We start from the raw sequence: 21781 nt of genomic DNA, 5'->3' as shown, positions 1-21781 counted from the left end.
TTCTGCTAATCAAAGTACTACATTTTCAAATATTGAAACTGAATCTTCTTTACTTAACAAATCAACTTGACATCTGTGGTTGATTAACACCAAAAGTCATCTTAATGCAGGAAAATTGTGATAACTGTGACTAAAAAATTGAGCATTGGTTAAGCTGAGTTATAAATTATATAAATTATATTTAAAAATGAAGCATCTTTCAGTAGAGATGATGCCTTGGGAGTTAACAGTGAGTCCAGTGTGAAATAGGGCCCAATTCCAAAATGTGCATATCAATGAGCACAAAATTAAAATACAAACAAAAACAACAGGAGTAGTTCATTTCACCCATCAAGCCTCCTCTGCCATGTAATAAGATCATGGCTGATCTGACTCTAACTTCAAGTCCACAATACTAATCACTTTTCACCCACTTGCTTACCAAGGATATATCTATGTCTGTCTTGAAAATGTTCAAGGAGTCTGTTTCCATCATCTTTTCAGCATGAGAGTTTTAAAGTTTCATGATCCTCTGAGAGAAAAAAAAATCACCTCATCTGTTTTAAATGGACAATGCCTTATTTTTAAATAGTGACTCCTAGTTCTTGATTCTCCCATTAGGGTGATTCATTCTCTCCCCATCCACCATAAGATTCCTCAGGATCTTATACCTTTCAATCAAGTTGCCTTTCTTTCTCTTCTAAATTCAGATGAAACAAGCCCTCATAAGACAACCATCCCATTCATTCCAGATGTTGGTCTGGTAAACCTTCTCTGAACTGTTTCTAACACATTAGCACCCTTTCTTAAATCGGGTGGACAGAACTCCAGATGTGCTCTCACCAATGTTCTGTATAACTGAAGAACAACCTCCTTCCTCCCAGGCTTTCTGTCTCAGCATGGCGTCTTCTTGGCTTGGCGTGGCGATCTCCTGGCCTGGCGTGGGTATCACCCGGTCCTGCGTGGTGATCACCTGGCCCGGCATGGCGGTTTCTCAGCCCAGTGTGGCAGTCACCCAGCCAAGTGTGATGATCTCCTGCCTTGGCATGGTTGTCAGCCAGCCCAGCATGGCGGTCACCCAGTTCGGTGTGGCGGTCTCCCAGCCCAATATGACAGTCACCCGGTTCAGCGTGGCAGTCTCCTGGCCTGGCATGGTGGTTGCCTGGTTCAGCATGGCAGTCACCTGGTTCCGCATGGCAGTCTCCTGGCTTGGCATGGCAGTCTTCTGACCGTGGCGTGGTGGTCTCCAGGTTTTGTGTGGCTCATGGTGGTCTTTTGGCCATGCATGGACTTCTGGCCTCAAGGTGACATCTGATGCAATCTGTAGGCTAGTGGCCAGTCTGGACTGGGTTTGAAGGAATGTTGTTCTGAATCTTTTATTTTGCTATTTTCCAATTTATTCCAGTGATCTGTAATCCTTGACTTTTTATTTCTTTACTTTTCTGATTATTTTATCTATATAAACTGGAAAAAACTGAGGTCCCAGTGCCACTTATGAACCTGAAAAAGACCAGTAATGCTTATTCTCTGCTTCCTGTAATCACCCAACTCCAGCACTCTATTGTAAGTTGCATTCAAGTGCTAAGTCACACTAAGTTGACTGGTTTATATGTTCCTAACATGAAAGGCCGAGCTGAACAGTTAAAGAGGAACTAGTCAGAACTGCTTCTTTGATTAGTTAAGTCCAACAACTCTTTGAATAGAGATTTTCTTAAGACCCTCCCTAAGTCTTGGAACTTCAGAACTTAAACTGTAGATTTCAATTAAATTTTAATTATAAACTACAAACAAAATTAAATTTGTGCAAGAACATTCAGACCTTCTTATGCATCAACAACCAACATTGAGTCCTAGATCAAACTGAGTGTGGTAGCTGCATGTATATGATCATGAACTAATGCTGTTATTTATCAGTTGCTCAATTTTGTTTGAGGTAGAGTGGGTACTTTTCTGGGCAGAAAGAGATAGCCTTATGCCAGATCATGTGTTTGCATGATAAACAATGACAAAGGAACAGATCAGGATAGCCACTGTCTCACAGGATGGCACTGAAGCACCCTACATGAACATCATTCATTCCTTCACTGTTGCTTGGTCAAAATGCTGGTATTCCCTGTCAAAGGACATTGGGGTCGACCTTTAGTAGGAGGACTGCAGCAGATCAAGAAGGCAATTCACCACTACCTTCTCCAGGCTAAAGAGGACAGGCAATAAAATGCTGGCCAGCCAGTGAAGCCCATGTCCCAAGAGTTAATTAAAAAAATGGCTTACCTGTTTAGCAAATAGCTTGGTCCTTATTCATGAGGTTGCTGATAAGTCTAACCTTACAATATGTGGTACTGTAGGAATGCCAATGCACATATTGACAAGTGAAAGTAAGTAGTAGAAAACCCCTATGCAGATTTCCCAATGAGCGCATCAAGGAAATGAAGTTTATTTGACTACTTAATTTCAAAAGTGAATTTAAGTGCAGGATAGATCTCATTAAGAAATTCAAGAAAATTATTACATGCAATTGCAGATTCGAATGTATCACCTACGCATTGAAAACATGTAATGGGTAGGAGGTTAGGTATCATTCCATCAAAAACACATGTTTCATGGAATCTGTCAAAGATGTTTGCAAGAGCTGAACCTAGAGTTGATGTCATGGCAACATCATCGATTTGGACAAACATGGAGTTTTTAAAAACAGAACTCAACTTGTCAGTTATTATGTTCATAATTTCAATGCCTACAGATTCATGCATTGGTGACAGATCTAAAACACCATGAAACAGAGTTGCAGTGCAAAAGTCCATGCATCATTTGGGTGATACTGGTAAATAGGCTAGCATTGTCAAATAAGCATCGATTTTTAAGTCCTATATGATGCACATACAGGGTGAAAAATCTTTTCATGTCTGCACAGGATGATGGCTAAAAGTCCTAACTACTTTCATTACAACTGGACAAAATTCCATATCACCAATTTGGGCCTTTTAACCAAACTCTTTAGCCATTTAGCAGCCACCGAAGCTGCCTCCAAGCTGTTTCCATATGCAGGTGGAATCAAGCATGCATTGGTCTCCCATAACAAAACAGTCATGCAATTAAAATGATATATTGAACAAACCTAGATTGCTGTTAAGTCTAGGTTAGTTCAATAATTCATTTTAATTGCATGACACTGTGACCTTTAGCTATAAATTCTGTGTCTTATGATCCTGCCCCGCTAGTTACCTGCTGAAGGAGGAATGCTCTGAAGGCTAGTACTTCCACATAAACCTGTTGGACTATAACCTGGTGTTCTGTGATTTTAAACTTTATTACTATTCAAGTTTAAGCATGTAAGTTAATTTTGACAACCTAATTATTTATGGAGTACATAATAGTCACAGTTAATCCTTTTCTCACACATGCCTGCACATGCACTTGTACAAAAGGATAACGGCAAAGGCAAAGTCACCAGGGCTTTACCAGATCATAAGGCTGCTTTCTCATTACGGAGAGAGAGAAGAATAGTAGAGGTTTAACCTGAGGATCACCACGCCTCAGGCAACGGGAAAGGTTGAGAAGGAGAATCCATCAAGGTAACCTCAGCCAGTGTGGGAAATTAACACTGACTGTTAGCATCACTCTGCATCTCAAATCAGCTGCCCAACTGACTGAGTTAAACTGACTCCGAGAAAAGAATTATAGCAGTAAAGAAAAGGACATTTTTGTCTATGCTGACATTTTGTAGAACAATCCAATCTATCTAATTTTCCCAATGTATGCCCAAAATCCAGTGAGTTTATTTATTTCAGTTACCCAACCAAATTCCTTTCAAATCAAATCAGCGCCAATTCTTTGACAACTCTCATCAAAATGAGTTCCAGATCAATACTATTTGATGAGTTAACAAAAATTCTTCCTCACATTTCTTTTACATCTCTTGCCTAGTACTTTTATTCTGGGTCCCCTCATGCTTGTACCATCCGCTAATGAGAACAGTGATCCTTTGTCTACCTTAGCTAAACCCATCATAACCGTGTCCACCTCTGTCAAATCTGCCCTCAATCCTCATTGTTCCAAGGAGCACACACTCAGTTTCTCCAATCTAAACTTATAGCTAAATTCCCTCATCCCTGGAACCACTCTGGTAAATTTCATCTGCATCCTCATATCTCTCAGCATATATTGACCAGAACTGAACACAATACACATTGTAGATTATCCAGAACTCTATACAGGTTCAGTGGAATCTGTTCATCAGTTCTGTGGAAGGGTCACTTGATCTGAAACGTCAACTCTGATTTCTCTCCACAGATGCTACCAGACTGCCGAGTTTTTCCAGTAATTTGTGTTTTTGTCACCCAAGATCCATATGCTTTCCAAACTGCTCTCTCGGTATGTCCTGCCATCTTCAAAAATCTACACCCATGAACCCCCAGGTCATGGATTTGAATACTTCAAACCACCCCTCAAACTACATGCCTAGTTTCTTTAGAGATAGGAGATAGCCAGAGAGGTGGATATTCACCATTCCATAAGAATTTGAATCAAAGTGATAATCAAAGCCAGCAGCTCAGGGGAGCCATGATAGAGCAGACAATCAATTTTCCAAAAATGCAGTTCTAGTGCATGAAGAGATTGGGGGGGTGCCGAGCACTATACTCATGCAAGGGCCTCACACAATATTCTCCAGATATAGACTTCCACCGAGAAGTAGACCTTGAAGTAGGTGATGCACAACTCATGGGGAAGATGTAGAAAATAGAAGTGTCACAGCTGCAGAGGGAGGTGTCTGGGAACAGCCACAGGGCATATCTCACCAGGATTCCATCAACATCAAGAACCATTTGATTCAGGTGTATGATCAATTGAGCTTCTTTGATGCAAGAGGAATGGCATGGGCTAGAAGTCACTTTGAGTTGCTTTTGAGAGCACTTCCACTGAACATGAAACCATATTAAGTCCACCCTTAGCACCTGATGATTTTGCATCCATTCCAAAGACCCTTACTTTCTTTGATCTTCCATTACCGTGAAAGTTCATACATCCAGTGTTATCTGTCAATATTTACATTGTGTTGAAAATAGGGAATGTGCTCTGTTGCAGGCACAACAAATTCCACTCAGTGCTCTGAGTGATGTGGTGCCCTTTGGACATTGCCACTTCTGAATTGTTCTCCTCCTATGGCCTCAGAGGTGTTGGAGACAGGCTGTTCATTTCTCTTTGCTCATGGTTGAAATATATTGTCTTTTTCATTGAGGTACAATGGAAGCATTTCCATAAGTTGCTACATCCGCATTTCTGCAGAGGCAGTATCCATCACTAGTTGTTATTGCACAGAATTTCTGCGCGAGGGATCAAGAATGACAATTATAATGATGTTACCCTGTGAAGAATAGCATCCTCATTCTCTTCAGCAACTGCCTCAGTCCTCTGATGATGCTTCAGTAGCAGCTGGCATTCCCTCCAAATATCACCGACCAGTCATGATTCCATAGCGTGGCATGAATTCTGTAAATGTAAATGTATATTTCCTAGACATGCTTCCTAAACTACCATATATGGCTTTCCAAGAGGTTGCCCACACTCTCTCTGGCAGCATTTATACAATCAAAACCTGGACCATACTCTGAGTGGGACTGCTCAGGACTGCCTCTGACTTTGTCACCTCCTCCTGCACACTTATGAGATGTTCACCACCAAATGTCAATATACCTATGCAAACACAAAGGCCCTGCAGAGTACACTGGCTGGTCAAGGGTACATTTGTTAGGTGTGATGGAGGCTATTTTAAGGTTCTTTCTGACAGAGCCTGACCTGTTCATGATACCTCTTCAATATGCCATTGGATGGTAAAGCTGGTCTATGGTGAAGACAGCAACATCTCTAAAATGACTCCTTGGTGTGTTTAAATCTGGTCTGCTTACTTTCAGTCTGAACTCTGTTCCCAAAGTTGCCAATTGACTGTCCACCCTTCCCTCCAGTCAAGCAGCAGTTTACTCCTCACAAAGAGTGGGAGCTATTACTGCTTGTCTTTGGGACCAGGATGCGCTCTTAGAAACAGCCCTATATCTCTGTGAATAAAATAATGTATTTTGCTGTGGTTCCATTGGAACAAGAGTTCCTTAAGAAATTGTCAGAAGGGATTGAAGGGAAAGAAGTCATTTCATAGCATCCTCACCCAAGGAAATGACAGCAATGCCATGAGAAGTCTGACAACTGTATATGAATGATCATGTCAGGGAATGCATCTTCAAACTCCTCCCCATGACAAGACCAACCTCTCACATTGCAGATGCAGCACACACCCAGCTTTAATCCATTCCTGTTACCCAAACCTGTGCAAATTCCAGGCACTCCAGTTTATCATAGCAATGCTTTCAGCCCCGCGTCCACGGATAGCTCCATTTTTCATCAACTATTCAGCTATGGTAGAAAGACCACCTAAGTTCAGCACCAATCACTGATATGGTGCCCGTTCTTGAGAACAAGGATATCCGGGGGTGACAAAAATATCTGTATTTCATAAATTCTACGGAGATAACTCTCAGCAGCGTAGTGGCAGAGCCCATCTCACCTGGCATTGGTGAGAACACTGAGTATGATCTGTTCTTGACTTACATGACTTCTCAACTCCCAGAACAATGATAGGCAGATCCACTTCTGTCAATCTTACAAAATCCTCTTCTAATATCTGTACTTTAAAGAATTATCCCTCAGACTATGCTATGTATTGTGTCTAGTTCGATGGCAACTGATCAATTCAATTTTGCTTCTTAGTTTTTATTGTAATAATAGTTTGACACAATTGATTTGCTAAGTCATTCCCAAGGGCAGTTAAGAGTTAACTACATTTTTTTCACCACATTGATAAAGATCTGGAGTAATATACAGGCCAGAATAGACAAGGATTACAGACTAAAAGCAAAATACTGCAGATACTGGAATTCTGAAAAAGCACTAAGAATGGTGGAGAAACTCTGCAGGCCTGGCAGCATCTGTGCGAGTTCCTAACAAGAGTCATATCAGACTCAAGACATTAGCTCTGTTTCTCTCCCCACAGATGCTACCAGACCTGCTGAGTTTCTCTAGCATGATATGTGCTTGTTAAGGATTACAGATTTCATTCCCTAAGAGACATTAATGAAACAGATGGATTTTTCAGACTGTTGAAATACTAAGTGGGTAAGATGTTAAGGATCCCACAACAACAGAAAGCATGATGTGAAATGTGACTTAATTAGGCAAGATGCAAAAGTTTGATTTCCCAAAAGGTGGCTGAGAACAGAGATTAAGTGAAAGTAATGTTGTAGTTTAACAAAATTTACACTGGCTTGTGATGGGTTTCTACTTTTAATCCACTGCCACGAATACCCATCAGCTTCTTTTTTTTAAAAATTGTGTCCTATCGTCAAGGTGAAACCAACAACACATGAGAAGCATGCAGCACCAGGTTAATGATTGCTTAAGGTGGTAAGCATCTACTGGGGCTTTGTGAACTGGTCAACAGTTTTTCTTGTTTAACTCTATGGGACAAGGGAGGGGAGCAGGAAAATGGACTCTTATCTGGCATCTCATGAACAGCAAAGATGAGACAATGGTAATGGGGTTTATCAAGTGTGGACAGGCACATGAAGAAATGGAAGAGAGGTTTCTGGGAAAGCAGGGGGGTGGGGTCAGGGCATAAAGGAGTGAAGTGAAAAGAAATAAAAACAGAAAATGCTGGAGAAACTCAGGTGGTCTGACAGGATCTGTGGAAAGAGAAACAGTGTTAATATTTTGAGTCCAACTTGAATCTCATGGTCTACTTGTTGCGAAAGAACGACAGTGGGGACAGTCAGTCAAAACTAAGAAATTACAGAGTTGAAGGAAAGTGTCAGCACTATCCAAATGTGTTGCTATTTCAAGGTGTCAGCAGGTAAAGTTCTTATAGGCCTCTGAGTTCACCTTCAATCACTCCCCAAGTGTACTCCAATGAGGCTGTCTGACAACATCCTTGACAATGAATGGAAGGGAGGGCAGCAGATTCAGCCATGTCCCATGGAGTGGCGAATTCAACGTCGGATGCTATCATGAGCATTCAATAAGGAATGCAAAATAAAATACATGGCTTCTTCTACAATAAAGAAATGTCCTTAAATAATTAACATATTGTGCCGACCATGAGGTATGCCAGAACACTTAGCTCTCTGACTAAGCCAGTCCCAAGTAATAACGAGGATGCATACACGAATGCTCACATAATGAACCAGTATAAGAACGATGGGCCGAATAGCTTCCTTCTGTGTAAAATAATTCTGTGATTCTATGACGAATAAATGAACCGAATTTAATGTAAAATATTTGCAATTGAAATTTAATTTTAAAGAAAAACCCTTTCTGCTCATAATTCTTATGTTAATGAGAATGTAGTTGGACAGAAATGTTGTGGTCAAGGTAAGGAGCCTCCCTGTTTGAACAGCAGGTCCCCTGAGAGGCTACCCATTAATGAAATATTGGCAGCATTGTCGGCTGATGGTGTGTTTCATCAATGAAAAGCTTCTCCTGTTGCTGAACCAAATATGTTTTGCTGCCAGCAAAATAAAATTACAAAAGTTTTAGTTATTTTAATAGCTCAGCTGGAGTATTATGTACAGTTGTGGGCACCACATTATCAGAAGGATGTGAACACACTGGAGACAGTGCATAAGTGGTATACAAGAATGGTTCCAGAGGGACTTCACTTGTGAGGGTAGACTGAAAAATCTGAGATTTGCCTTCTCTTCTCACTTGCCCTCAAGACTAGGGACACAATTCACAGCTCCAAGCAGCTCTCTGGTATAAAGTAGTCACTGTGAACTTAGAGGGTAGTGAATCTGTGGAAATCATTACTGCAGAGGGCTCACAAGGCTGGATCTTTCAGTATATTCAAGACAGAGAGACGGATTTTTTTTAACCAGTAAGGGAATCAAAGGAAACAGGGGAAAGGCAGGAGAGTGGAGTTAATGATTATCAGAGCAGCCGTGGTTTCCATGAATGGCAGAGCATACTGGATGGGCTAAATGGTCTCCTGCTGCTCCTACATCTTATAGTCACCTAACAAATTTGGAGACAGATTCCTCCATTCAATTATGGATGTGGATGGACTCTTGAAGCCAGAGGGCCAATTAGTTTTAAGTAAGGAAGTAGGAAAGATAGAAGCTTCACCTTTCTAATATTTTAAAATCTTGAATTAAAAATAGATTTAACAAGCAGCCTAAGACAGTGAAGGCCATTCTTTTGCATGCTATCGGTGGCTTGTCCAAATCTGAGATGGCTATCATCTAGAAGGACAAAGACAGCAGATGCATGGGAACACCACCTCCAAACTCCCATTTGAGCCAAACACCATTCTGATTTGCAACTACATCATTTCAAAGGTGTCTGGCCAAAATTCTGCAATTCCCTTCCCAGAGCACTAAGGGTGTTCTTACACTGCATGGAGGGTAGCGGTATAAGAGATAGCTCACCATCACCATCTCCAGGTCAGGTACACAATAAATGGCAATAAATGCTGACCAGGCCAGCAATGCCCACATTCCATGAATGAATAACAAGAATGGCAGGCTTGCATTGAGTACTGGTTCCCTAACGTACCAACTCTAGGTACCTAAAATGGTGCCAATTCAGGAACCGGAAGGCTGACTAGAACTTTTATTTAATTGTTTTCAGTTTGGCTCTCAATGAGTCTGATTAGTTACCCAGTGCATGTAAGCAGGTAGCTTTGGTGGCCCTGATTCCATCTCTGCAAAGATGACCTAGTGGAGGGATGTAGCCATGGAACGATATATACCATGAATGATCGGTCCCTAGGGAGTACTGGGGAACCAAGGGACCTTGATGTGCAAGTTCATTGATTTCCAGAGGTGTCAGCACAGACAGACAGGCTGGTGAAGAAGGCATACAGGATGCTTGCCTTAATTAGCCAAGGGGCAGAATATAGGAGCAAAGAAGTCAAAGCATTGGATAGGTCATTGTTAGAATACTGTGTGCAGTTGTGGTCACCACATTATCCAAAAGATATCTATGACTTTAATACTTAATCTCATCTGTCTTCACTTTCTCCCTCAGCTCTGGAAGCAGAAAATCTAATCCTTTACATGGTAGATACTGATGACGTAATTAAGAATCTAAAATGAACATCCTTAACTTACAGTAATTTTAATAGTGCTGTGAATAATGCAGTGAATAATTATGCTGTTTTCAACACTGAATAAAGTTCTGGAAATTCACTGTTTTCTCTCTTATATCCTTCAGTAAACTTGACTCGGCTCTGATTATTTTACCTTTCTGTTTAAAACACTGTATCTGAGAACTTTGACGTATTAATTAACTGGAGGAAAAATTATAACAAAGCTTAAATTAATTTTCTTCATGAATAAACTTTCTGAAAGAAAGTGCGAAGATAATGGGAAATATGTTTTAATGGCTGAGTGGTTAAAGAGTCTGTGCTTTGCAATTCTAAGACATTCGATCAAAATGTTTCAGATTTATTTGTGGTCCATATTTATCTCAAGGGAATCAACAATTCTCCTCACAAGCCTTAGAATAGGAAGTTGAAAACAGTGTACTCTACCTGCTATCTGAGAACTCCACTTGGAAAGTACATATGTTTATATGTCGGGTGAGGAAAGCCTAAGGCTTGACTGTGATGTTCTCTATGGTTCAATAACCTGCTGGCACACACAGCCTTGCTTACAGATAATAACCATAACTTGAGGGCTGCTAGCACCATGGCACTTTATGCAGCAGGAATCAGTGTCTTCAATTGTGTAGACATAAAAGAAGAGGAAGGAGTAAAATAGCATCTGTAAATAAATTAAAGCGTTTATTTTGTTTGTACGCTGAGACTAGCTCAATTGTCCAAATTGCACAATTTCTGCTTTGAAGGGTCAGTGAGCTGATTTTACCTTGCAAAATCTTGAATTTGATTTTTCTGAAATATTTTATAAACTTGACTATAAATCAGAAACTTTGATGCAAGTCCACATTTTATAATTATGACATTTATATTGAGTTTCAAGTGTTTCTCAATTTCAACTTATTGAAATTTGCAATCCCTTGTATCAGCTGATCTGACAAAGAAAACATGTACAAATAAAATGTCACATATAGTAATTATGTTTGGAGAATCTGGATGCAACCTGTTAATGCAATCATTATTTCATACGTGGATACATAAATGTGCTACCAATTTTGAAAAATAAATGTGAACACGGAAAATTCAACAGTTCTAAATACTGTAATTTTTTTTGAAAATTAGAAATAATCAATATTACAGAGCTTTACTTTCCCCACCTGAAAACCTTGGATTCTGGCTAAGTACTCTAGCTGTTGAGAGGGCTGTACTGCTGAACATGGGGACGCAGGTACTTTTCCTTTCAAGCTTATAGCTTCTGCAGTTGGGGATGTCCCATTCAATAGAAGTTCCCTTGCAATGGTTGCTGTGTTGCTGGTAGCGCTGAAGAATGAACTACATCCATGGTTTATTTCTTTAGACGTCAAATAGTTCATTGCAGGAGCTGCCTTGTTACGACTTGCTTCCATTTCTTGATAAATATCAGGGGAAAGATGTAGAATTCCCTTTTGGGCTGAAGATCAAAAAAGATAATAGTCATATTATTACAATTTTCCAATAAACATATTGTATTTTGAGTAATTGGCTTCACAGATTTATCAACAGCAAAGTACAAAAATCAAACCAGAACAACAACCAATCTTAAAAGTGCCCAGGTAACTTAATAAGTTCTATAATCTAAATTTATGATAATTTAAACAAAACACTAACAGATTTGTTCTTTATCCTAATATTGAAATTGTGGTTTTAACTTGTCATTTCTCCAGTATGTCTTTACTCTGATTTCAGTAAATTTATGTTATGTGTTGTACTTTTATGGTTAACCACATTTGGGTATTGCAATTAATAGAAACTAGGAACAGAAGTAGGCCTTTTGACCCTTTAAGGCTACCCCTACCATTCAATATGATCATGGCTGATCCTCTAATTCATTGCCATATTCCTGCTTTCTCTTCGTTACCCTTGTGCCTTTAATTTCAAAACATTTCTTTAATATATTTAATGACCTGGTCTCCATAACCTTCTAAGCTAGCAAATTCCACAGGTTGGCCACCCTCTGAATGAAGAAATGTTTCGTCATCTCAGTCCTAAATAACCAAATTTGTATCCTGAGACTGTGACTTCTAGTTCTAGACTCCACAAGCAGAAGAAATTTCCTCCCTGAGTCTAGTCTGTCAGCTTGTTAAACTTTTATATGTTTCAATCAGGAAGAGTCTCATTCTTTAAAACTCTAGTGCAAACAAGCCCAACTGAACCAATCTCTCCTCATATAACAATCTTGCCATCCCAGTTATCAGACTAGCAAACCTTTGCTGCATTCCCTCTGGCAATATATCCTCTTTTAGCTACAGAGATCAAAACTGTGCACAATACTCCCAGTGCAGTCTGACCAAGGCCCTGTAAAACTGCAGTGAGACATCCCTACATCTGAATTCAAATTCCCTTGCAGTGAAGGCCAACATACCATTTGCCTTCCTAATTGCTCACTGCATCTGCCTGACTACTTTCATTGACTGCTATATAAGGACACCCAGATCCCTCCGTAGATTCTCATTTCCCAATATATGACCATTTAAATAATGCTCTGCTTTTTGGTATTTTACACTGGAAGTGTATAACATCATACTTATCCATATTACACTGCATCTTCCATGTGCTTGCCCATATGCCCTTCTCAGCTAAATTGCCCTGAAGACTCCTTGCATCCTGCTCATAACTCAAAATCACACCTAGCTTTGTGTCGTGTCTGTCTGTTAAGTTGACTGCCTGAAGTGCTGGAATTTATTTGATTTCATAACAAATATATATTCTATTTCATGATCCATTAATCTAATTATATAGATGTTGGTTAAAGCAACACATTCTGATTATCATATGTGTAAAGATGCAGGACACCAGTGAACAGTAAAACAACATGTCTTTGGCTAAGACAGAACTAAAAATGTGTTGCTGGAAAAGCGCAGCAGGTCAGGCAGCATCCAAGGAACAGGAGAATCGACGTTTCGGGCATAAGCCCACTATCCTAATTTTATTCCCATTTATTTTAATAGAATAAAACTTAAACAGGTCATCCATTTCACCAGTTTTTTGCCTCAACAGTGAAGGTGAAAAAATTCACAAGGTATTCCTTAACAGTTGTTGATGCTGGGGTCACTAATGACTTGAAGGTAATTAAATTAAAGTAAGCTAGCACTCCATTAAGAAAAGTATGTTCATGGTCTACCTTACTGAATGTTCCTGTGAATATTAGTTAAGTACTGAATCCAGGTGCTTTATATTTCTCTGTTCCAGGTCTCAGCTGACTATGAGGTAAGAACTGGCCTGTAACCAGCTTCTAAAGAGATCAGTGAACCAATGCTGCAGGCAAGATGAGTCAGTCACAAGGGGATTATTTACTCTATGTGAGTTCATCACACATAGCCCATTCCATTCAATATTCTAGGAAAAGGATGTATGTAGTGCCAAGTGGAAGTTTCAATCACAATCTTACATAATCAAGGACAGAACTTAATCACAGAGTCATTCTTCTATTATGTTTCATAAAGTACACTGTTGTTATAAAGTTGCATCTTTCTGTGCATTACATGGAAACAAAGCTTCAGAAATTATAAAATTTACCAACAAATGGATCCCCATTCCTTTTCAAACAGTGTAATGTTAATAGCATATAGGTACAAAGTCATGTTATGCACTTTGATGCCACAAGACACCAACAAAAACTTTACACCACAAGCTTATCCCACATGTTTAGCATTAGGAAGAAATCATGTTAGTTTTCTTTCACTACTAAGACTAAACAAATTCAGCATAAATACTACATAAATTGCTACCACGTGAATTGCTACACCTATCCAATTCGTTGCTTGCTCATAAAAGCAATTAAATGTTCGGAATATTTCACTATTTCTCCAAAGCTCTGTCCACAGCAGACAAGAATGGTCTGTACAAAAATAGCAATATTGAACATAGTTGAAAAAAAAGGCAGGAGACAATCATTGACTATATTTAAAGAAATGTGTTAAAAGTTTCACAGATTACTGATGTAATTTTTTTAACTACAACGTGATAAGGTAACCAAGATCACTCGATTGTTTCTCACCTTCAACAGATGTCCTTTTTACACTTGTGGCACACAATGCTATCACTTTCATGCTGTCAACTTGTAGATCTAGAGACGTATTTCAGAAAATGTGGTAAGCTTGATTGATTTTTATTGCATGTGTGGCTACTATTGCTTATCAAGTGATAAAACCTTTGAAATTAGTTTCCTGGGCATGTCGAAATTTGGTCACTTCCAGGAAAATTTCAGAAATGTCTACAATGTCAGCAGCCATTCCTGCCAGCATTATTATGAAATAAAAGCATGCCCAATTCCTGACCTTCTGTCTTTCTCACCCCATTGACAATGGTTAGAGATGGAAACAGAGAAGATCCTTTGGCATTTGAATCTCAGCAATCACTTTTTTAATATATAAATCTGACTCCATCACAGTATCACAGAATCCCAGCCTCTGAAATTCTTTGCCTAAGTGGACCCAAATCCTTCTAAACATCAACATTTACAAGTTTCATGCATTTTAAAGTATTTGGCATTCTTATGCTTCCTGTCTTAGTGATTACTCTAACACTTTGCAACATTGTACTCCATCTACCTTGTTTCCCAAACTCATAATCTTTTTATAACTCTTTGTGGCCTCTTTCTGTCCTCACAGTTTACATTCCCATTTAGCGTTGCACCATCAAAAAATGTAGATACAATGGGCAGAGGTTCCTAGCACTTCAGTGACATGGGCAATGGCAAGAAATATGGCAAGATCAAAAGATCAAGTTTTGTATACTGAGAAAAGAAATTTAAGTTTCTCTGAAAGCTTCAATGGCAAGCTGTGAATCTTGCTAGTAAGTAGTGGCTACCTTATCTCCACACATTTGCATTTCAATATTAGCTAATCTCACTCCATTTATATGTCGTTTGTGATTCTCTCGTGCACTTGTGAGAAACTAGATGGCACCAATTCCCAGAGATAATCTGGCAGATGCAGCTCAATGGTTGTTTCTTTGGGCCTCAACAAGATCCATTCACCAACATCTGATTGCACACTCCATGGGCAGTGGCCATCTTCACTCTTTGTCTCCAGAAGCTGGCAGCAGCAAAACACCAGTCTCACTACATCTGCGTGGTAGATCTTGTACGAGCTCACAACACACTTCACCACTGCACGTTTGAAGCTCTTGGTCACCTTACAATGCAATGGTCTTGCCAGGTCCAATTTGCATACAAGGACACTCATTCTCATGTAAATGTAAAGAATGCATTTCATGCCTCTTCGCTTGCTTTCTGAGCTCTGCTTATATTGTGCCTACTTTAATGGCATTTGGTTTTGTGCGGGGGAGGGTGCGCCTGACTAACTCGATCAAGTTTTTTGAGGCAGTGACCTAGATGATTGGTGAGGGAAGAGTGGTTGATATTGCCTACATGGACTTCAGTATGGCCTTTGACAAGGCCCCTCATGGCAGACTGGTATAAAAGGTGAAGTCATGCGTATCAAGGATGAGCTGGCAAGATACATACAGAACTGGCTTAGTCATAGGAGACAGAGGGTAGTAGTGGAAGGAAGCTTTTCCGAATGGAGGGCTGTGACTAGTGGTGATCCACGGGGTCAGTGCTGGAACCTCTGTTGTTCGTTGTCTACATAAATGATTTGGAGGAAAACATAGTTTCCTAATTAGTAACTTTGCGGATGATACAAAGATTGTTGGAATTGTGGATATTGAGAACAATTGTCAGAGGATACAACAGGATATAGATCAGTTGGAGGCATGGGCAGAAAAATGGCAGGGAGAGTTTAATCCAGACAAATGTAAGGTGATGCATTTTGGAAGGTCAAGTGCAGGTAGAAATTATGCAGTGAATTGCAGAACCCTTAGGAGTATTGATGTACAGAGGATACAGAGAAAGTTTACAAGGATGTTGCCTGGTATGGGGGATTTTAGCTATGAAGAATAGACTTGGTTTGTTTTCACTGGAACGCAGGAGGTTGAGGGGTGACCTAATAGAAGTTTACAAGATTGTGAATGACATGGATAGAATGGAAAATATAAGTTTTGTTTTTCCTCCATGGTGGAGGTGTCAATTACTAGGGGGCACAAATTCAAGGTAAGTGGGAGGATGTTTAAAAGAGATATGTAAGGCAAGTTTTTTTTACCTGAAGCGTAATGAGTACCTGGAACATGTTGCCAGAGGAGGTGGTGGAAGCAGAGACAACAGCAGCATTTAGGAAGCAGCTGGACAAATACATGAATAGGAAGGGAATAGAGGGATACCAATCTGGTAAGTGAAGACAGTTTTAGTATGGAAGAGCAAAATGTTACAATGCAGGCTTGCTGAAGGGCCTGTTCCTGTGATGTATTGTTCTTTGTTCTTTGTTCTTTGATGTCCACGACAACTGATTTATGCCTCGCCTTTTAGCAAGGTGAGGCCCACCCCATGGCCGAACACTTCAATTTCCCCTCCCACTCTTTCAAGGACATGCAGCAACTGGGCCTCCTCCATCACCACTCCCTAACCACTCGATTCATAGGGGAAGAACGCCTCATCTTCCACGTTGGGACCCTCCAACTCCATGACATCACTGTGGATTTCACCTGTTTTCTCATTTCCCCTACCCCCACCTTATCCCAGATCCAACTTTCCAACTGGCACGCCCTCATGACCTGTTCATCTTCCTTCCCACCTATCCAATTCACTCTCACCTCTGACCTATCACCATTACACCCACCTCCATCCACCTACTGCACTCTCAACTACCTTCACCCCAGCGCCCCCCCCCCCCCCCTGAAACGTCGATTCTCCTGCTCCTCAGATGCTGTCTGACCTGCTATGCTTTTCCAGCACCACACTCTTGACTCTAATCTCCAGCATCTGCAATCCTCACTTTCGCCAGGTATTTCATATTGCCTGTCAACCTGCCCCTGAACCAGATGCACACATGCCAGAGGCATAATAACATCACTGGGCTCCTCAGTCTTCAATCCAGTTTCCCAAGTGTCTCTGACAAACGTGCCTGCTGCTCCTGTGTCCGTGCATTTGTGTGAAGCTGTTTATACCTGACACCATGGAGTCATCTTCTACTTAAGCCTGAGCAGGTACCTGGTTACCAGCAAGGCAAAAGTGAGGACTGCTGGAAATCAGAGTATAGATTAGAGTGGTGCTGGAAAAGCACAGGTCAGGCAGCATTCTAGGAGTAGGAAAATCGACAATTCAGGCAAAAGCCCTTCCGCCTTCAGTCCTGATGAAGGGCTTTTGCCCAAAACGTTGGCCTTCAGTCCTGATGTATGGACGTTGGGTCTTCAGTCCTGATAAAGGGCTTTTGCCCAAAACGTTGGCCTTCAGTCCTGATGTCGGGACGTTGGGTCTTCAGTCCTGATGAAGGGCTTTTGTCCGAAACATCGATTTTCATACTCAGATTAGATTAGATTAGATTACTTACAGTGTGGAAACAGGCCCTTCGGCCCAACAAGTCCACACCGACCCATCGAAGCACAACCCACCCATACCCCTACATGTACCCCTTTTTAACTAACACTACGGACAATTTAGCATGGCCAATTCACCTGACCTGCACATTGTTGGACCGTGGGAGGAAACCGGAGCACCCGGAGGAAACCCACACAGACACGGGGAGAATATGCAAACTCCACACAGTCAGTCACCTGAGTCGGGAATTGAACCGAGGTCTCTGGCGCTGTGAGGCAGCAGTGCTAACCACTGTGCCACCGTGCCGCCCACCAGCACTCCTCGGATGCTGCCTCGCCTGGTTACCAGCAGTCCTCTGAATGCCAGCAATCTTGGAGAATTTCTTCCTCAGCAAGCTGTGGAGGTGTGTCATTGATGTTTTCAACAAAACTGTGTCTCTGAATTTAATCTAAAATAGGGACCTCACCGAGATGAAATTCTCTGAAATGCTGAAGGTGCAGGAATAAGCCCTGCATTGCATCTCTGAAGGACTCTCATACATCTCATGGATGGAGGAGCTGCTGATGGTTTAAATGGCCAGCCTTTTTGTGGGCCGTGGCTATGTGAGTGCCACTAGTGCCTCATAAGATAAGCGAGACCATTAGCTGTGCAATATGGATAGAAGCTTGAGCATCTTTAGTCAACAGTGTTGGTAATGGACAGCAGTGCAGCACAGCATAATGAAGCTTATTGGTTGCCTCAATATGGAGGTTTCAGCATCTCCACGTGAGTGGTCTCTGTTCTCTTTAGGCATCTTGAGGATCTTCTTCCCACGTAGGGTGAGGAGTAAAATGTCAACCAGATCATCGTCTGCCTTGGCCCTTTTTGTACAGTTAAGACTTTTATTTGCTGCAATTAGATAAAAGGAGGGATTGAGTGAGGTAAAAGAGGGCAGAAGAATTGTTAATGGTGGTGCAGGAGCAGCTGAGAGGGTGAGACATCCTCACTGAATCAATAGGCAACATCAAGATCAGCAAGGGTTAGTAGTTTAGGAGGATGAAGTGGGGAAGAAGCACGAAGTGAAAATGCTGTATGCAGCATGGTGAGAGTTGCAGATAATTAGTCTTGATGATGTTATTGCACAGTGGCAGAGTTAGAGTGAGTGTGAGGAAGCAGAGAGAAAATGGGGAAACTTACCCTTGTGGAGTGCAGAAGAACATTAAACTTCTTCCAGCATATTTGGACATTTCTTTTTGCTGCTCAAAATGGCACTAATCTGGGTTGCAATGTCTCATGTGCTGGTCCACCAGAAACAAAATGACCCTTCTCTCCAACACTCTGTCCACCAGCATCCTCAGATCACTTACAACAAAGTGGGGTGCCAGCTTTCCTTTCTGGGACATGCCCTTTCCCGAAATGGTCCAGCTGCAGAGTATAAATGCCACTTCCTGTCTTACAGCATTTGATGTGGTATGCAGCAAGGGTTTAAATATGGAACCAGCAGCAAGTACTTCTGCGTCTGCACAATTACATGAGAAGGGTATTGTAGAGCCTCAACTCATTATTAATTCAGTGGGCAACGGTAGATTGCATGAGACGCTGTCGTACATCATAGCCATGACAGGAAGCCCTCCATGAAATTACCCAAAAATAATAGAGAAAGAAAATAAGGAAATTAGACTTCATCTAAATCATTAATATAGATTGCAAACAGACAAGACCACAGCATTGATCATTGCAACACTCCATCAGTCACATCTAACAACTTAAAACTGCTCTGTTTATCACTACTCTTTGCTTCCTGTCCATTAACCAATCTTCCATTCATGCTAAAATAAAAGAAAGAACAATAGATGCAGGAAATCTGAAACAAAAACAGAGAGTGCAGAAAATCAGAACTGGGTTCCAGTACTGATGAAGGGTCACTAGACTTGAAATATTAACTCGTGTTTTCTTCCCACAAATGCTGACAGACCTACTGAGTTTCTCCAGCAATTTCTGTTTGTGCCTCTATGCATGCAAATAGGTTATGTCTAACTCCAGAAATCCTTATCTTTTGTATTAAACAGCTTGAAAAAAATTACTAAATTTTTTTGGAAATCCAAATATTTTACAGCTACTGGTTTTGCTTTATCTTTTGGTTACAGCCAAAAAAAAAGATTTGTCGAACATGATCTGTCTTTCAAAAAAGCATGTTGACTTTTTCTGATTGTACTATGGTTTTCTCAATGTATTGTTAAGAGTTCCATACTAAGTGATACAGCAATTTCTTGATACAAATGTCAGGCTAGCTGGACTGTAGATCCTTTTCTGTCCTCCTTTTTTGAATAGTGACATTACATTTATATGTAGTGTTTGAACAAAAGGGAAATCCTAATCCACAATAAATAATGTCTTGCACCGACTCATTCATGCAACTTCTACTTACAAAGCAGTCCTGGATCTGAAGGTGGAACACTGAATGTTAGGATCAGCTTACAGTCTTCCAAGCTGTCCTATCACAAGAACAGAGCTGAGTGAAGATATGTCATTTCAAGGGGAGGAAGATCCCTGGCATGCTAATCAAGAAAGTGACAACAGCCTTGAAGAAATGGGATATAATGTTCCCAAGGCACAAAGTTTTCAGTCTGTGGATCGTTGTACACCAGGCGTACATGTGGAAGATCCACATCTGGATCCTGCAGAAGTCCTGACACGTGGATATAAGTGGGAATTGCCCAGGAGGTTTACACTTCTAATGGGTCAATTCCTCCCTGTCCAGGATCCTTGTAAAAGTTTCTGACTCTGAGCTACAGTGGAAGACTTGGGACAGATCCTCATGATTTAGCTTGATAGTTACCCAGCAATGTTAGAGTATCAAAACCTGGTTGAACAGGTATCTCCTTAACCCCAGTCAATGCCCTTGAGCACCTGACTATATTCTTAAACACCTGATCACCTCCCTCCAGCTCAACCTGACTATCCCCATGACCAGGAGAAAGTGAGGAATGCAGATGCTGGAGATCAGAGCTGAAAAATGTGTTGCAGGAAAAGCGCAGCAGGTCAGGCAGCATCCAAGGAGCAGGCGAATCGACGTTTTGGTCATAAGCCCTTCTTCAGGAATGAGGAGGGTGTGCCAAGCTGGGTAAGATAAAAGGTAGGGAGGAGGGACTTGGGGGAGGGGCGTTGGGAATGCGATAGGTGGAAGGAGGTTAAGGTGACGGTGATAGGCTGGAGAGGGGGTGGGGGCGGAGAGGTCGGGAAGAAGATTGCAGGTCAATACGGCCGTGCTGAGTCTGAGGGTTGGGACTGAGAAATGGTGGGGGAGGGGAAATGAGAAAGTTGGAGAAATCTGCATTCATCCCTTGTTTTTGGAGGGTTCCTAGGCGGAAGGTGAGGCGCCCTTCCTCTAGGCGTCGTGTTGTTATGGTCTGGCGATGGAGGAGGTCAAGGACCTGCATGTCCTTGATGTCCTTGGCGGAGTGGGAGGGGGAGTTAAAGTGTTCAGCCACGGGGCGGTTGGGTTGGTTGGGTTGGGTGCCCAAGAGGTGTTCTCTGATACATTCCGCAAGTAGGCGGCCTGTCTCCCCAATGTATAGGAGGTTAAATCGGGTGCAGCGGATGCAGTAAATAATGTGTGTGGAGCTGTAGGTGAATTTCTAACGGATATGGAAGGAACCCTTGGGGCCTTGGAGGGAAGTGAGGGGGAGGTGTGGACGCAAGTTTTGCATTTCTTGCGGTTGCAGGGGAAGGTGCCAGGAATGGAGGTTGGGTTGATGGGGTGTGTGGACCTGACAAGGGAGTCACGGAGGAAGTGGTCTTTTCGGAACGCTGATAAGGGAGGGGAGGGAAATATATCCCTGGTGTTGGGGTACATTTTTTAATTGGCGAATGGAGGGGCGGGACTCAAGGGCGGAGGAGAGGGAAGTGGAGGAGATGCGGTGGAGAGCATAGTCGATCCCGTCTGGGGGGAAATTGCGGCCTTTGAAGAAGGAAGCCATTTGGGTTGTTCAGTTTTGGAACTGGTCCTCCTGGGAGCAGATGGGGCGGAGACGAAAGAATTGGAAATATGGGATGGTGTTTTTACAGGGGGCAGGGTGGGAGGAGGTGTAGTCTAGGTCGCTGTGGGAGTCGGTCAGTTTATAGTAAATGTCTGTGTTGATTCGGTCGCCCGAGATTGAAATGGAGAAGTCCAGGAAGGGGAGGGAGGAGTCTGAGACGGTCCAGGTAAATTTGAGGACGGGGTGGAAGGTGTTGGTCAAGTGGATGAACTGTTCAACCTTCTCGTGGGAGCACAA

General features: G+C 41.6%; 1 protein-coding gene across 6 annotated transcripts in view; it reads right to left on the bottom strand.

Moving 5' to 3' along the window:
- The window catches only part of stau2 (staufen double-stranded RNA binding protein 2), a 362332-nt gene that overhangs the window by 113202 nt on the left and 227349 nt on the right, over window positions 1–21781 (bottom strand). For all 6 annotated transcript variants that reach the window (XR_006311520.1, XR_006311521.1, XM_043689168.1 and 3 more), the window contains one exon: window positions 11272–11564. Coding sequence is in view for 4 of the 6 variants with exons in the window: in XM_043689168.1 (XP_043545103.1) it covers window positions 11272–11564 (293 nt within the window). In the remaining 2 variants the exon portion in view is untranslated. The remainder of the gene's footprint in view (window positions 1–11271; window positions 11565–21781) is intronic.

Source organism: Chiloscyllium plagiosum, chromosome 4, assembly GCF_004010195.1.
Source record: "Chiloscyllium plagiosum isolate BGI_BamShark_2017 chromosome 4, ASM401019v2, whole genome shotgun sequence".
In the NCBI taxonomy this organism is placed as follows: Eukaryota; Metazoa; Chordata; class Chondrichthyes; order Orectolobiformes; family Hemiscylliidae; genus Chiloscyllium; species Chiloscyllium plagiosum.
This window is presented reverse-complemented; position numbering and strand designations above follow the sequence as displayed.